Below are 14,085 nucleotides of genomic sequence, written 5' to 3'. Positions count from 1 at the left end.
CAACTCATAATTTCGTTGTGTGTGCGCAGTTGATTGGTTTACATGTTCATCGGCTCCAACTATTGGCTAACGACACGTACTGCTTCCAACGATTGGTCTATCCGAGTGATTAGCGATGGGTGAGAGGTTACAAGATAGCTTAGCCGAGCAGCTGTGTTTTCTGATGAAACTCTCGCTATAGTATTACTGTCATTATAGTCGATTCCACCGCATCAAATGTACATATATTTGGCGACACAACCTGCAAGATATTAGTAACAAATCGTTTGCAAAGGCTGTTGATGGCGAGCAACACCGGACACATTTTTGTTTAGCTAGCCATGTAGCTAGCTAGTTAGCATGCTAAATATCCCTATGCTGTAGCTTAAATTGTCAGCTGATGTATGCTAGCTCGATGAGCCATTCAGTTATTGGAATCTGATTCTGAAGCTAAATTTTATGTATGTGTGTCCATAAATATTCATTTTCATGGACCTTGGTTAGGTAGCCAGCCGGTGAATGCGTGTCACTCTTTTTAACTCAAACTGGGACTACACACTGGAACTGAATGTTTTGTGATAGAAATACCATCAGTTAACTAGCCGCTGTTAGTCACCTGGCTGAAATGGATTTTAAAGGTTCGAGTACGACAAGACTGCTTTGGCTTCTGATTATTTTCTCCATAGTCGTCTCAAAAGTAGTGACAGCTGGTAAGTGTAAACATGTTCACATCCGTATTACCAGTTGACAAATGATCGGGTGCAATGTGTTAAAGCGAGTAAGCAGGTTGTTGTTGCCTTGGCTAACCTAACATTCCCCAATGTATCTTGTTATTGAAATTGCATGTTAGTATGGTCATGTAAAGTGCAGAATGGCGATGAGCTGACTGTCTACTGCTGTTGACTTTGCAGATGAAGAGGCCGAAGGCAATGACTCTCCAGAGCTGAAGGTAGACAAATATTTACAAGACTTAGTTAACTCATTTTATATTTTACCTCCTATAGAGGAAGTTGTTACAGTTGATGAGCCACAATATATGTTATTCTCCTCCGCTGTATTGAATGTGCAAATGGCCTTGATCTCAATGATCAGGTCATAGCATTCTCTTTCAGACAATACGCCAAAATATTTGTCATGGCTAACATTTACACAACAACGATCAGCCGATAAGGAAGATTCTATCCCTAAATCTTCTAGTTCTAGTCATTCAGACAACTAACTCTCGCACTTTCTACTCCCATCTAAAGTCCTACCATGACCCAAACTCTGATGAAGATGACGTTCCCATGGGGTCAAGAATTGTAGCAGGTATGGTGACATCCCCCAGCAAGGCCTCTCAGCCTGAAGTAGAGGCGAAGCCCGATAGTGGGGCTGAAGATGGCCTTCTAGAGGGGGAGGAGAAGGAAGACCTGCCCACCCAGCCTCCTCCTATTGAACAGAAGCCTAAAGAAAGTAAGAACTATATGTTACATCAGTGGAAGATTTAGACTGGAAACTATTTCACCGGTGCAGAGCTAGGAAATGGTTCGTTGCTCTACATTACTATCTTGGTTGTTTACGCGTGTAACCAGTTTGAAGTTGTCACAGGCATCTGATTTAGCTGAATTGAAACCTGTCATTTCAAAAGTCCCATGTGTTATGAAAGTGTACTGCAAGGCAGACACTCATCTTGGAAGGTTTGCAGTTTCATAGTGAGATAAAATGGTTCCCCCTCTTGGGAATTGAAGTCTTCTGGCACCTGTGGCCTCAGAGTTGCATCAGCATATTTGAGAGTGCTAACAATTTTCTTTTGCTGTGCAGCATTTTTCATACTCGTTAATAGACACCTGAATGCTCTCTAGCTTTCACATATGATTAAATATGGTTTGCTTCAGGATTTACCTTCATACATTTTTAAGAATTTATAAATTCCGCTCTTCTCAATATTAATCACAATACAAAGGCTCAATATTCTTGTCTGAGTTTAATATGAAACACTTGTCGATGTTTTTGTTCTTCAGTTCCAGTTGTGGTTGGGGGCACAGCCAATGGAGAGCCCTGCCTCTTCCCCTTCCTCTTCCAGGGTAACGACTACATGGACTGTACCACAGAGGGCCGGGAGGACGGTCGACTGTGGTGCGCCACCACGTACGATTATGACAGGGACAAGAGATGGGGCTTCTGTGAAAGTAAGTGGCAGCGTTAAATAGCTTTGAAGAGACTCGCCTGGACTGAGCGACTCGAACTTCCAAAAGTCCAATCGTAAAAAAAAAAGTCAACCGAAGTGGTGAATGGTTAAGCTGAGCAGTTGTAAGCACAGGGAAGTTTCAATCTTACCTGTACATCTGGTGAAGGATAGTGTTCCTCCATGTTTGTAGTTTTATCCCCTCTTTCCTCTCTCCCAGCTGAGGAGCAGGCAGAGCTGAGGCGCCAGGCGGAGGAAGCGGAAGAACAGTACCAGGCAGCCCTGCGCATGATCAACTCCACCACCAGGAAGAGCCAGAAGAAAGAGTGAGACATTTTCTGAACCTCCTACCCTCTCCAGCCTCCTAAAAACACGATTCAACACTCTTTTTACGACTGTGTTCTTCATGCGGGCACTGCAAGGGAGTCAGTTGGCTGAGTGGTGAGGGAATCGGGCTAGTAATCCGAAGGTTGCCAGTTCGATTCCCGGTCATGCCAACTGACGTCGTGTCCTTGGGCAAGGCACTTCACCCTACTTGCCTCGGGGGAATGTCCCTGTACTTACTGTAAGTCGCTCTGGATAAGAGCGTCTGCTAAATGACTAAATGTAAATGTAAATGCAAGCGTACACGCGTATCACCGACACTAGTTCTGACGCCATCTTTGCTTACCTCAACCCTTCCTTGCTCCCACCCCCCCCTCCAAGATTGTATGAGAAGCTTCTGAAGGTGGCTGCGAAGGGCCACCACAAAGCCATGGAGAAGGTGGCCCACGCCATGCTGTTTGGAGACTACCTGCCCCAGGACATCCCCCAAGCCAAGGAGCTGTTTGAGAAGCTGGCGCTGGAGGGCTTCCCAAAGTCTCAGACGGTACGCCAGCCTATCGTCTCCCAGCCTATCGTCTCCCAGCCTATCGTTACACCAGCCTATCGTTACGCCAGCCTATCGTTACGCCAGCCTATCGTTACGCCAGCCTATCGTTACGCCAGCCTATCGTTACGCCAGCCTATCGTTACGCCAGCCTATCGTTACGCCAGCCTATCGTTACGCCAGCCTATCGTTACGCCAGCCTATCGTTACGCCAGCCTATCGTTACGCCAGCCTATCGTTACGCCAGCCTATCGTTACGCCAGCCTATCGTTACGCCAGCCTATCGTTACGCCAGCCTATCGTTACGCCAGCCTATCGTTACGCCAGCCTATCGTTACGCCAGCCTATCGTTACGCCAGCCTATCGTTACGCCAGCCTATCGTTACGCCAGCCTATCGTTACGCCAGCCTATCGTTACGCCAGCCTATCGTTACGCCAGCCTATCGTTACGCCAGCCTATCGTTACGCCAGCCTATCGTTACGCCAGCCTATCGTTACGCCAGCCTATCGTTACGCCAGCCTATCGTTACGCCAGCCTATCGTTACGCCAGCCTATCGTTACGCCAGCCTATCGTTACGCCAGCCTATCGTTACGCCAGCCTATCGTTACGCCAGCCTATCGTTACGCCAGCCTATCGTTACGCCAGCCTATCGTTACGCCAGCCTATCGTTACGCCAGCCTATCGTTACGCCAGCCTATCGTTACGCCAGCCTATCGTTACGCCAGCCTATCGTTACGCCAGCCTATCGTTACGCCAGCCTATCGTTACGCCAGCCTATCGTTACGCCAGCCTATCGTTACGCCAGCCTATCGTTACGCCAGCCTATCGTTACGCCAGCCTATCGTTACGCCAGCCTATCGTTACGCCAGCCTATCGTTACGCCAGCCTATCGTTACGCCAGCCTATCGTTACGCCAGCCTATCGTTACGCCAGCCTATCGTTTACCCAGCCTATCCTTACGCCAGCCTATCGTTACGCCAGCCTATCGTCTCCCAGCCTATCGTCTCCCATCAACAGTTTTCCCGGGAGATCCCACTCAAAGTAGTTTTGAAGTTCTGAAAAACAAGACGCCGATTTAGCTGAGGATGTTTGTCGCTCATCAACGTCGCGCCCGATGCGTGATTTTGATGCGTGGGTTGTTATCGTCTCAAGTGACGCCATTTGTGACTGTACCACTTTAATATTCCCTCACAGGCACTTGGCTTCCTGTATGCTGCGGGGTTAGGAGTGAACTCAAGCCAAGCCAAGGTAAACATGGCCAGGCAGGCCACACGCTGCCTTGTGTCTGCGTCTGGAGTGTAACACTCGTCTGCATCATCTATCTATTCATCAAAGATGACTTCACAGATTTCTTTTGCACTTTGTTTCAGGCGTTGGTTTACTATACTTTTGGGGCCTTGGGTGGCAACCTGGTAGCCCACATGATTCTGGTGAGTGATTGCTGCCTTCACACACAAAGTAAACACATGGAGGGGGGTTTTGTATTAGATGTACAGTGTAGTCAGTCTACTGGGGAGTCAGGTGGCTGAGCGGTGAGGGAAGCGGGCTAGTAATCTGAAGGTTGCCAGTTCGATTCCCGACCGTGCCAAGTGACGTTGTGTCCTTGGGCAAGGCACTTCACCCTACTTCCCTCAGGGGAATGTCCCTGTAAGTCGCTCTGGATAAGAGCATCTGCTAAATGACTAAATGTAAATGTAGTCGACATCGGATCTCTTGACGATTAATGTGTCGACTCCTAAGTCCTATTTACAAATACTGTGAGTCACAGGCGTAGATGTCCTTGTTATAGTATTAGTATTTCTCCTTTTTAGAACGCATTTATGTCAGTGTTGCCTCCAGGATTTTTTTTAGCAGTGGGGGATGGTCTTAACTTAATTTAAATTTGCAAGAACTATAGACTAATACAATAACAGGCTTAAATGAACTGACAACATAAGTTACGACTTACAGTTCTCAAGGACTCACACGCAATCCCAACTGCGGTGTGAAGCGCGTGTCCGTGCTACTCTGCGACATGCACTCTAACAATCACTGCTGATAGACGGCCTTTTTTTTTGTACAGCCCTATTTCTGATACCGTGGCGGCAGAAATCAACTTAGAGTAAACACTATGTGGAAGGTCACCCAGAGGGAATTTCTCACCTGACTTGTTTGTACTGGATCACTGATGGGGAGGATGATGAGGATCTGTTAATATCCTAAAGGGGTGTGTTGATCTGGTCTCCCTGTCTGTCTGTGTCTGGCTACAGGGGTACCGATACTGGGGAGGCGTGGGTGTGCCACAGAGCTGCGAATCAGCGTTGACACATTACCGCCTGGTAGCCAATAACGGTAAGGAACCACGGCCCCGTCTTCCAATGAGCACTCCGTCCTAGTACGACATGTATACACTTAAATATGTATAAACACACGCCAAATTACTTATTTTCAAAACCCCCCCATCCCTACCGAACCAACCCCCCTAACCCTCACCACCCCCATCCCTAACCCTCACCACCCCCATCCCTAACCCTCACCACCCCCGTCCCTAACCCTCACCCTCACCACCCCCGTCCCTAACCCTCACCACCCCCAGTGGCCAGCGACGTGTCCCTGACGGGGGGCAGCGCGGTCCAGAGGGTGCGGCTGCTGGACGAGGTGGAGAACCCCGGCTCCACCAGCGGCATGCTGGAGGAGGACCTCATCCAGTACTACCAGTTCCTGGCAGAGAAGGGCGACGTCCAGGCCCAGGTATCCCCAATCCTTGGGGCTTTTTCTAGCGTCTCTCGGGTCAAAGTTGGGGTTATCCCCCTTGGGGGGGGGCGTCTGTTTCCATGACACTGCGGGCAGGATGTGGCTTCCGTGTTTTGGGATTGATCGATTGGGACTCATCCAATGGAAGAGCTCCTGCACGCTGTCTCAATATATGTCAATTAATCTGAATATTTCATTAAATATTCCTATTTCAACATTGGATGCTGTGATCTCTGTCAGATATAGTTGTGACTGATGCCAATGAGCCCCAAAGTCCCTAGGGGGAAAGAGCTAGCTGACCCAGGGTCTCATGTGTGGTCTCTGCTGTCCTGACAGGTGGGACTGGGCCAGCTCCACCTGCACGGTGGCCGCGGGGTGGAGCAGAATCACCAGGTGAGACCCACACCTAACTTGCACCTTCAAAGCTAGCCCCATGCACGTTCCCCTGCCCGCCTGTGACTGCACAGCATCGGTCGAGTCATCCCTTCATGTTTGTTGTTCGACAGCGGGCCTACGACTACTTCAACCAGGCGGCGAACGCGGGGAACACTCACGCCATGGCCTTCCTGGGGAAGGTGAGTCTACTAGCCTTTACTGAACACTGTAACATGCTGTGGAAATACCCCAGTCTTTCCGTGGTCTTTCCTGTCTGTTTCTTTTTTTCTTTTTTTTTCTCCTAATCTTCTTTCTCTCCATCTACATCTACATCTTTTTTTTTTTTTTTTTTCTCTCCCTCTGTCACGCGCAGATGTACTCCGAGGGCAGTGAGTTTGTGCCCCAGAACAACGAAACGGCGCTGCAGTACTTCAAGAAGGCCTCGGACCTGGTGAGTACCTTCACCACCTCACAGTTACTCTGATAAACTCAACATCTCCATGCGGTTCATTTAAGCTGGATTTACCACTCTCGTGTTCATTTCTGAAGGTCAAAATGATTTGTTGCTCGAAACGTTTTGTGTTCACGTTCTGCGGTTCAGTCATAAATGTTGTCTCTCTTCTGGGGAGTCAGTTGGCTGAGCGGTGAGGGAATCGGGCTAGTAATCCGAAGGTTGCCAGTTCGATTCCCGGTCATGCCAACTGACGTTGTGTCCTTGGGCAAGGCACTTCACCCTACTTGCCTCGGGGGAATGTCCCCGTACTTACTGTAAGTCGCTCTGGATAAGAGCGTCTGCTAAATGACTAAATGTAATGTAAATGTTCTCTCTGTAGGGGAATCCTGTTGGGCAGAGTGGGCTGGGCATGGCGTATCTTTACGGGAGAGGTGTCCCTGTGGTGAGCGTCACCTCTGACACCATCTAGGTTCAAGACATAAGAATCTTTTGTTTAACACTCCCTATACAATTTGTTTTACTTACGATGTACCAGATTGTGCAAAAATTAGACATTCGGATTTAGATTGCTTCACAAAACTGCCGAAAATGTGCCCTTTCAAATTGAAGTGCAGAACTATTCTGCGTTAATAGCCAAGTACGTTTGACTGCCAGGGCAGTAGGAACATTTCACTTGATAAGATTTCTTAAAACAACGTGTGGTTGACTTATGTTAAGCCACTAGATAAGCCATTTATACTAGAAAACAATTCCAACTACATTTCAAAACCTTAAAAACCGAGATGAAACGACACCCTCAAATGTAGGGTTTGTTCGGGTGAAGATTCCGAAAGGGAGTCCTGGTGTGTTCAACACCGCCGTTTTGTCTTGTTTTCACTGCTCTGTGGGGATGGTGACGTGGGGGTAACTGGCGTGTTTATCCTTCAGAACTACGACCTAGCTCTGAAGTACTTCCAGAAGGCAGCGGAGCAGGGCTGGGTGGACGGCCAGCTTCAGCTGGGCACCATGTACTACAGTAAGCACCGTCTGTCTGGGGATTTATCTGCCTTTTGCCTTTTTTGGGGCCCGAGGCGGTCGAGTGAGACTGGAAAGCAGGGAGGGAGAGAGAGCGGGAAGGACATGCATGAAATGTTGGGGCACCCCTGTGGATTTAATTGAAGAAATGGAATCATTTATTGAATCGTGCCACTTACACTCGTTCTTTTTCATTTATTTCCCGAATAAGTTTCTATATCCCCCCCCACCCCCCCTCTTCCTGTCTTGTTTTTTGTGCAGTTTGATGTAACAGCCCAGCGTGCTGCTCCTAGTTTAACAGTGCAATGTTAGTCGCCCACCATCATGCTGCTTCTAACTCGCCCTCAAGTCTGGGCTGCCTGCCGCGCAACCTCCTTTCCCTCCCTCCCCGCTACTGTGTTCTCCCTGGCAGCCTTTCGCTTTTCCTCTCTAACTACCCCCCACCTCCCGGTCAGTGGCCTCTGAGTCACGCGTCTCTCTCCCACCCCCCTCTCCGTCTGCAGACGGCATCGGGGTGAAGCGCGACTACAAACAGGCCCTCAAGTTCTTCAACCTGGCGTCGCAGGCGGGCCACATCCTGGCCATCTACAACCTGGCCCAGATGCACGCCACGGGCACCGGAGTCCTGCGCTCCTGCCACACCGCCGTGGAGGTGAGCCAGAGAGCGCTCTCTTGAATGGGCCCGTCAGCCGAAAACGGTTTACGTTGCCAATAAGGTGCCATTTAGCGGAAACGCGCCATGGATCGCTGTTCCGGGGTGGGTTTCAGTGGTCACATGGGGTGCTTGTCCGTGGATGTTCCGATAACCCTGATGGCTGTCCCGCGTGTCTGCGTGTGCATGTTTTAGTTCTTCAAAAGCGTGTGCGAGCGCGGCCGCTGGTCGGAGAGGCTCATGGCGGCCTACAGCAGCTTCAAGGACGGCGACATGGACGCGGCGCTCGTGCAGTACCTGCTGCTGGCCGAGCAGGGCTTCGAGGTCGCCCAGAGCAACGTGGCCTTCATCCTGGACCAGAGTAAGCACCGCACCCGTCACCTCACCACTAGAGGGCAGTGGGGCTCTGCCGGTGGCTTGATTCCCCTTCCGTCTAAAACCCTAACCGTTTTAGACGGAAGGAAAACAGGGGGGGGAGTCCAGGCTTCAGTGTTTTGATGTGGAAAAGGACCTGGTAAGAGAGGAGTCCAGGTTCCGGGTTCTTTTTTTCCGATTTGAGAAACAAGAAAACTAAACGCACAAAGGCCAGACTTGCATCCACATCATTGAAACTCAGCGCACCAAGCCGGTGGTATTAACCTTCGTATGTTGTGTGTGCGTGTGCCGTTTGAAGCAGAAGAGGCGCGCATCTTCAGCGAGAACGAGACTTACCCTCGAGCCCTCCTCCAATGGACCAGGGCTGCAGCGCAGGGTCAGTACCGTCTCCCTCGCCCGTTAGCTCTCGGCCCCCAGGCAGACGTCTTGCTTTTCAAAACAAAAGTCATCCCGCTTTTCAAAACAAAAGTCTTTGTCTCACCAACAAACCTGTCGATTGCTGTTTGTTATTCCTCTCGGGCAGGCTACACCGTGGCTAGGATCAAGCTGGGGGATTACCACTTCTATGGCTACGGGACGGATGTGGACTACGAGACGGCCGTCATCCACTACAGGCTGGCTTCGGAGCAGCAGCATGGGGCGCAGGCCTTGTTCAACCTGGGCTACATGCACGAGAAAGGCCTGGGGATCAAACAGGTGGAGCTCACTGGAGACATACACACACAGAGACATGCACATTGGAAATACATATATACACGCACACATAGACAAACAGGAACACAGACGCGTGCACACAAACACACACACACTCACCCCACACAGGTATAACCCCCCCCCCCCCACACACACACACACACATACAGATAAGCACATACCCCACTTACCTCTGCCGTCATCCTCTGTAGGACATCCATCTAGCCAAGCGTTTCTACGACATGGCTGCCGAGGCCAGCCCCGATGCCCAGGTGCCTGTCTTCCTGGCCCTGTGCAAGCTGGCTCTGGTCTATACCCTGCAGTACATACAGGACCTCAACGTGAGTGGGTCTTCCAGGGCTCCTGGGAGTTTGAGTTGATCATTTAGTTTGAAGGAAATTGGGTTATCATAGAAAAGCTTGTAAACTTCACAGATTTTCTTTTAAAGGGGATTGAATTTGGGTTAGGAAATCACGCCCTGCCTCCCTGTACTCTCTCCCTTTCCCTTTCTCCCTCCCTCTCTCCACCAGGTAAACGAGCTCATCACCCAGGTGGATCTGGACCAGCTCCTGGGCCCAGAATGGGACCTCTACCTCATGACTGTCATCGCCCTGCTGCTGGGCACAGTCATCGCGTACCGCCAAAGGCAGCACCAGGCTGTGCTGCCCCCCAGGCCCCCCCCTACCCCAGCCCCGGCTCCCCACGCCAGGCCAACCGAAGAGCAGGTGCAGCCTCAACCCGAAACCCCGGCTCAGCCTGAGCCCCAAGACCAGGAACAGGCCGCGGCAGACGCCGAGCCAGAACAGCAACAGTGAGAGCCGGATTGGAGAACAAAAGGGGGAGAGAGAGAGAGAGAGAGAGGAGGGCATTGGGTACTGAAAGACAATGATGTGCCCAAGACCATAATCTCCTAAACGGAAAAAAAAACAGGGAAGCTACCAGCTAAATAGCTACGAGGCTAACTAGCTGGTACGTCGAGCATAACTGCTTACCCACTCTCTCCTGTCCTGCATGCAGAAAAGACAATTTACTCTACTCCCCCCCCCTCCCAATTTTCTGACCTATGCGTGAAGGAAAAGGATAAGGGGAGGTCGGCTGAAAGTTATAGAGAATTGAAGTTCAATAGAGGACAATGCAGACTGGGGACTTCTTAGTTTGTGACTCAGGGTACCGTCAGAGGAATTTCTCTCCTCATCTAAGGAATTTGCCACGGGGTTGCCACATTTGAAGATGATTTTGAAAATTCATTGTTTTACCTGCAATTGAAACAAATGCTATGGGATCTAGTAGTTGGTCTGTGTTCAGATCCATTTGTTTTGTATTTTTTGCTATTTTGTTTTTGGCACATGTTTAGGCTGTCTTGTTAGCTATGCTTCCAATTTTTATTTACAGTAAAGAATAACTAAGACCAATAACATTTCGCGTCAAGAAACAGAAACGACAGTCCAGATATAAAGACAGTTTGTTGGCGTTGACTAAAATGAGCATCTTTATGCTATATGGCAATGGAAAAGTTATGATATTGAATTAATTCTGGTCATAAACATAATTCCTTATCAAGCCAAGCTGATTATTTTGCTTGTTTTCATCTGATTGTTTTTTTTCAAGCTAATTTTATATTAGCTGCTTTCTTAATGTTTTCCTTCAATGTTTTCCTGAAACACAAACATTAGTTGATGACTATGCTGTGTTTATAACCTGCTAACAGGTTGCTTATCAGTCTCAAATATTAATAGTAATAATCTAAAACATTGTTGGTATAACAATACTTTTTTGAACAGTGCAACTTGTTTGTAGGGAGCAAGTACAGGTTCCTTCAAGGACCCCATAGTCTGCTACTCTTGACACACCTTAAGCGGTGCATACCTGAGTTGATACCGGCCACACCTGGAATTGGAAATTGATTTACTAACTGAGCAGTGAGCTAAACGTAGCTGTTGGGATAACTGTAGTCCTCTGATTGGAGTTGTCAATAATTTGTTCATTCACAGCCAAAACAGTGCAAAATAAATGTTTGTTCAACAAATCCTTTGAGTCTCAACACTGTGTACCTCTGTTTGGTATCCCAGTGGAGCTTCCTGTGAAACAAAGTGAATAAATGAAATAGGAGGTCCAAGAGTTAATGACAGTAGGAAGGGTTGAGTCAGTTAGGATGTATGTACCACCAAGAGTTTGGCCCTGGATCAATCTTCGATGACAATTTTAATTCTTGTCTCAGAAATAATTAGAGCATGGACAAGAATCCATTGTGTTGTCATATAAAGCACAAACGCAGACGCAAGCCTCGCCTTAATGAGAGGCCGTCATGGTTTTGACTTCATGTTCTGTTTTGGTTACATTTTAATCGTGTCCAGAACTTGCGTTCATTCACTGCTTGTCAGAAGTCGATATCTTAAACATTTGTCAGTAGTTCAGATGTCTATGTATTTGGTGGAAGGTGGGAAATTTAAATCAATTTGAAATTGAAACAGAAATGGACTTTCATCAAAGAGAACAAAAATGTATGAATTTGAAAGCTATAGCTGATCCCATAGCTCTGACCATCTTTCCTTTAGAGATGCTTTGGAGGGCATTCTTGACTTTCATATTGTACAGAGGAAGAAGAAATCGTTTATAGCAATATACTCATGGGAAGTCAACATGTAAAGAAACATACAATCTTTTCAATAGTATGTGTAACTGTTTTTTTTGTTTTACGTTTCTAAGAAAACCTGCCCATTCAATATAAGAATGATGTCCTCAGTTGAATGAAGGGTATTGAATGGATATTAAAACTAGGATTTAACTCCATACTCTTTTTCTGTCTTTGATGAAACACTGGTCAAAGTTGTCTGAAATACTGCATTTTTACCATTGCGATGTCAATAGTTTATTAAAGAAATTAATAAAGTGGTGTATGGGCATTTCTTTTATACATTCACATCATTGACCTGCATTTACTAGTATTTCAGGGTTCTTCCTGTTGCCTTAATATCATAAACTTAAATTTGTGACTAGGTTGATAAAACACAGCCAAATAATTGGCTGCCTGTTTGGCGGTATTTATGTACAATGTGGCATCGAATTTTCAGTCTCGCCTAACCCAAATATACTTGTTTGCTTAAGACCAGATAGGTTATCAGGTTACAATTGTATTAAGCCATAATACAGCTAGAAAAGGTTACAAAACAACCAGTAACTAGTAACTGAATGCCTTTACGTTAAACAGCAATGGCTGGTAATTCTTCCAGCAAATTACTTGTGTGATGCATGGGTCTCCTGATGCAACTCCGCAACCGAGCCTTTCTGCTTCATGTAATGGGGTCTGAACTTTGTCACTCAGCTGTTTTGGGTGGGGGACATAAGGCTAGCAGCATATAGTGCCTGTGCCCTCAGGCCACTCATCACATTGTGCTGTCCCTGCGAGCGACTGACCGACTGGCTGGCTTGTGCCACTATGGGATGGCTTTTGATTGCTGTGGCAACGTACGCTCTAGCGTCCTGCTCTGTTAAAGGTAAGTGCTAGAACAAGCAGAAGGGCAAACAGTCTCTGTGCATATTGAACACACATGGTCACACACATGGTCACACACACACCCACACACACACACACACATGGTCACACACACCCACACACACACCCTGTCAGCGTGGTTGCTTTGTTTTCCTGAGTGAGGGGCCTACTGGAGGCAGGTTGATGCTGGTTCAGATAATGGAGCACCTGCTAACAAAGAATTTGGCCATTGACTTTGAAACATTTGATAGAATGAGTATTACTGCAGTGCTTGTGATGATTCAAACTCAAGAAGATTTAATTTGACGAACATCATCAATGTTTTTTTGTGAAGAGTCGTTTGTTTGTTTTTGTAGTGCTATAAGATTCCATTCTCTCTTTCTCTCTTTCTCTCTTTCTCTCTCTCTCTCTGTCTGTTTCTCTCTTTCTCTCTCTCTCTGGCTCTCTCTTTTTTTTCAAGGCAATGATTGGTGGTGGAAATATGAGGAGGGCCTCCGACACTACAGCCAGGATGCTCTCCTGAAGGCACTGTCTCCTCTGACCACTCTTCAAATGTACCATTAAAACCACAAGTGTAACTGGAGCATCATATGAATTCATACATGTTTGTTTTCTTCCTACCACCCATATTTTTCTAGGAGTTTCCAGAGAAAACCAGACCGGTGAACTTCAAACATGATTTGTTCCAATGTCCGGACATGAGTCCCTCCCCTTCGGTCCCCAATTCAGGTGAGCCACTGATCCTGGCTCTGAGAAATCGGATCACGTTCTCTTTTCTCTGCTTCTTCACCTTGACTCCTTTCCCACGCAGTTGAGTTGGTGAAGGCGGCTGACATCAAAGTAATCGCTGCCCTGGGAGATTCCCTGACAGTAGGTTTTTGAGGACTGAGTCCTGTGTCCTCTTTTTTTCTTTTTTAGAACACTAGTCGTACAGAGAAGCTCTTTGTTTTAGTTTCTTTTCTTCATTGAGGAGGACTGCACTTGTCATTTGACACTTCAGACCTTTCTCGTGAAAGAAAACATAGGGCCTGGATTAACACTGATTATGAATAAATAAATAAATAAAATAAAAAAACACACACAATTGGAAGACACTGAGCTGGAAGCCTTTCACTTTTGCAAATCAAGTTACTGTATTTCAGATCAGTTACTATAAAATATCGAAGACCACTTTTTTCTTCTGCAATCCTCATTTTTCTGTGATCCAACTTGAGCATGATCAGACTGATGATCATCTCTGATATGATGGATTTCACAAGACACACACATTGAATGAAGGTTAC

The 14,085-nt window shown here is 47.4% G+C and overlaps 1 protein-coding gene across 2 annotated transcripts; it reads left to right on the top strand.

The window, feature by feature from the left end:
* Nucleotides 1-120: 120 nt before the first annotated feature.
* sel1l (SEL1L adaptor subunit of SYVN1 ubiquitin ligase) lies at nucleotides 121-12,229 on the top strand. Of its 2 annotated transcripts, none has more exons than XM_067241952.1 (21): nucleotides 121-689; nucleotides 891-928; nucleotides 1,227-1,431; nucleotides 1,980-2,147; nucleotides 2,364-2,469; nucleotides 2,849-3,011; nucleotides 4,208-4,261; nucleotides 4,384-4,443; nucleotides 5,263-5,344; nucleotides 5,589-5,743; nucleotides 6,083-6,139; nucleotides 6,253-6,321; nucleotides 6,495-6,572; nucleotides 6,955-7,017; nucleotides 7,503-7,590; nucleotides 8,093-8,241; nucleotides 8,437-8,602; nucleotides 8,918-8,992; nucleotides 9,140-9,312; nucleotides 9,522-9,650; nucleotides 9,840-12,229. In XM_067241952.1, the coding sequence occupies exons 1-21, from the start codon at nucleotides 605-607 to the stop codon at nucleotides 10,122-10,124; spliced, it is 2,448 nt and encodes an 815-aa protein (XP_067098053.1). In that variant the 5' UTR covers nucleotides 121-604; the 3' UTR covers nucleotides 10,125-12,229. The 2 variants fall into 2 exon arrangements, with proteins under 2 accessions (XP_067098053.1, XP_067098052.1); XM_067241951.1 differs by having other exon boundaries at nucleotides 8,915-8,992.
* Nucleotides 12,230-14,085: the final 1,856 nt, after the last annotated feature.

Source organism: Osmerus mordax, chromosome 8 (genome assembly GCF_038355195.1).
Source record: "Osmerus mordax isolate fOsmMor3 chromosome 8, fOsmMor3.pri, whole genome shotgun sequence".
NCBI lineage: Eukaryota > Metazoa > Chordata > Actinopteri > Osmeriformes > Osmeridae > Osmerus > Osmerus mordax.
The sequence above is the reverse complement of the archived record's forward strand: the minus strand, read 5'-3'. Positions and strand labels throughout refer to the sequence as shown.